The sequence below is a fragment of the Elephantulus edwardii genome, unplaced genomic scaffold (assembly GCF_000299155.1).
Source record: "Elephantulus edwardii isolate Elephantulus edwardi_28Jun2011 unplaced genomic scaffold, EleEdw1.0 scaffold00244, whole genome shotgun sequence".
In the NCBI taxonomy this organism is placed as follows: Eukaryota; Metazoa; Chordata; class Mammalia; order Macroscelidea; family Macroscelididae; genus Elephantulus; species Elephantulus edwardii.
In genome coordinates this window covers 2,040,319-2,042,558 of record NW_006399994.1, presented here as the reverse complement: position 1 = coordinate 2,042,558, position 2,240 = coordinate 2,040,319, and the positions used below count along the sequence as shown (strand labels likewise).

Here is a 2,240-nt window from a genome sequence, read left to right as displayed (position 1 = left end):
GCAACAATGAATGAATGGAATCCCAAAATCTCTGTAGATGTTCATTGAAATGAAAAATAAACAACCTAAATTAAAAAAAAAAAACCCAAAAAACTTAAGAGGAGAAACCCATAAATACCCGTTGCTTCACGTAATTTTTTCCTTTCATAAATGTTCTATATGCAGGCCTTCGTCTCCTGGAAGAAGCATCCTTCTTTGCTTCAGGTTTCCGATGTTTAACACTCAGGATTCCATTGGTCATTCCTACAACTATCGTCTCATCTCCATGCTAACAATAATGGAAAAATAATCAGTGCATTCATAAGTCAACAATGCATCCAACACAAAGGTGATTGGTGAGGACAGGACACACACTGTTTCATTCTTTTGTACTTTCAGTCACTGAGTTGAAACTGATTTGACAGCACCTAACAGTATTCTGAACACATAATTTATAGTGATTTTTATCAAAATTGCAGTGATAACGTTAGCTGCATATCCTATTTTCACCAAATTCCAATCAGAAACAGATATCCTACCTGAAAATGAACTATAACCAAAAAAGATCAATTTTTTGGTGTGTGCACTGAGAAGCCAAAATACTGGCATATCTTGTAAAATATCACTGGCAAAGCTAATGTAACAACAAATACAGTTAATGACATCTTGGTCAAGTTTCAAAATAGTATTTTCCTGTATCCTCTTATTAGAAAAAGGATTACAAGATGACATGGTCTTGATTTTTTTTCTTTGCTGTATTGAATGTTTGCAGTAACAATACAGCAAAGAAAAAAAATCAAGACTGAACTGAAAACTAAAGCTAAACCTTAGAATTTCACTTTGTTTTACTGAACAGGCACGCTCAGAGAAGGAAAGCTTTAAGAGTTAAAAGTACTTACTGCAAGCGCAAGACTCAAAATTGAAGCTGCATAATCAAAACTGTGAACTACTTTGTATGAGGCTGTGCTGTATATTTTCACTTTCCTAATAAAAAAGAAAGCTTTGTCACAAATCATTATGGAAATGAGTACAAAATACATTTTTAATTTTTTAAAAAATTAACATATAAATTTTACAATAGTTAAGATTAATTACTAACTGAATCCCCTAAAAAATGACCTGATAAAAATTTTTAAATAATTTTTTTAAAAAAATAAACAAGATAGATCATAAATCATTGTCATCTGAAGACAAAATCTGCAAGTAAAGAAAAAGTATCAATGAAAGCACATTGGAAATCCAAAGAAAAAGGTTTCTAAACCTTGACACTATAGACATTTGGGGCTGGTCAGCTCTGGTTTGTTAGGCTGCTCATTAGAAGCATCTTCGACCTCTCTCCCACAAGGTACCAATGGCATCTACTCCAAGTTGTGACCATCAAAAATTTCTTTAGACATTGCCAAAGGTCCCCAGCAGGCTGACAATCATTACAGACAAAGGCAATTTACACTTAAGTGTTTCAGAAACACTAAAATCAAATCTAGAATTCAAATCCTAAATTGTTTTTGTTGTTGTTAGGTGCCGTCGAGTCGTAGACGACTCATAGCGACCCTATGAACGAACAGCCTGAGCACTGTTCGTACATAGAGTTTCCGGAGGCAAGCCTTTTTGGAAGTGGATGCCGCTCCTGCTTCCAGGCTTGGTTTTTTTTCTTTTTTCCAGGCTTGTTTTAGACAGGAAGCTCCAGCAAACACTGTCCACCACGGGTAACCATTACCACGTTTGGCACATCAGTGTCCCAGTGTTCAGCATCACAGCAAATTACCTACTAATATTTTCCAGAGAACTGTCTAGTAATATTTTACAGAGAATATGCACCTAATATATGTCTTTTTATTAAAAAATATTTTCTAGTTTTTAAAACATGTATTTTAATAAACATGCTAAAAATCAAGGCTTTAATAGTTGGTAAAGGAAATATAAAATAAGATGACCAGTAGCAGATGAATGTAAATAAATTCTGGAACAGCACAGTACAATATGACATCTAGACACATGAGCACATTGGAGCCCTTGAAATGCAGCTAATGAAAATTAAGAACTAAAGTGTCTATTGAATCTTAATTTAAATTAAAAAGTTGAGGTAATATAAAATAGTCTGTTTTATTGTTTTGGCTTCAACTGTTGTAAGGCACTACTTCATCAATGCACGTAGAAGACAATCTGTTTCTAGTATCCTTTTAAAAACTTAAAATTTTAAAGACTATAAACTAGAATATATAGTTAGTCATAGGTAATATTTAAAAATATTATAAACATAC

At 33.2% G+C, this 2,240-nt stretch overlaps 1 protein-coding gene across 1 annotated transcript in view; it reads right to left on the bottom strand.

The window, feature by feature from the left end:
* UTP15 (UTP15, U3 small nucleolar ribonucleoprotein, homolog (S. cerevisiae)) overlaps positions 1–2,240 on the bottom strand; it is a 15,500-nt gene that overhangs the window by 3,720 nt on the left and 9,540 nt on the right. Inside the window, exons 7-8 of the mRNA XM_006899032.1 lie at positions 879–963; positions 119–268 (exon numbers count right to left, since the gene is read on the bottom strand). Coding sequence (XP_006899094.1) covers positions 119–268; positions 879–963 — 235 coding nt within the window. The remainder of the gene's footprint in view (positions 1–118; positions 269–878; positions 964–2,240) is intronic.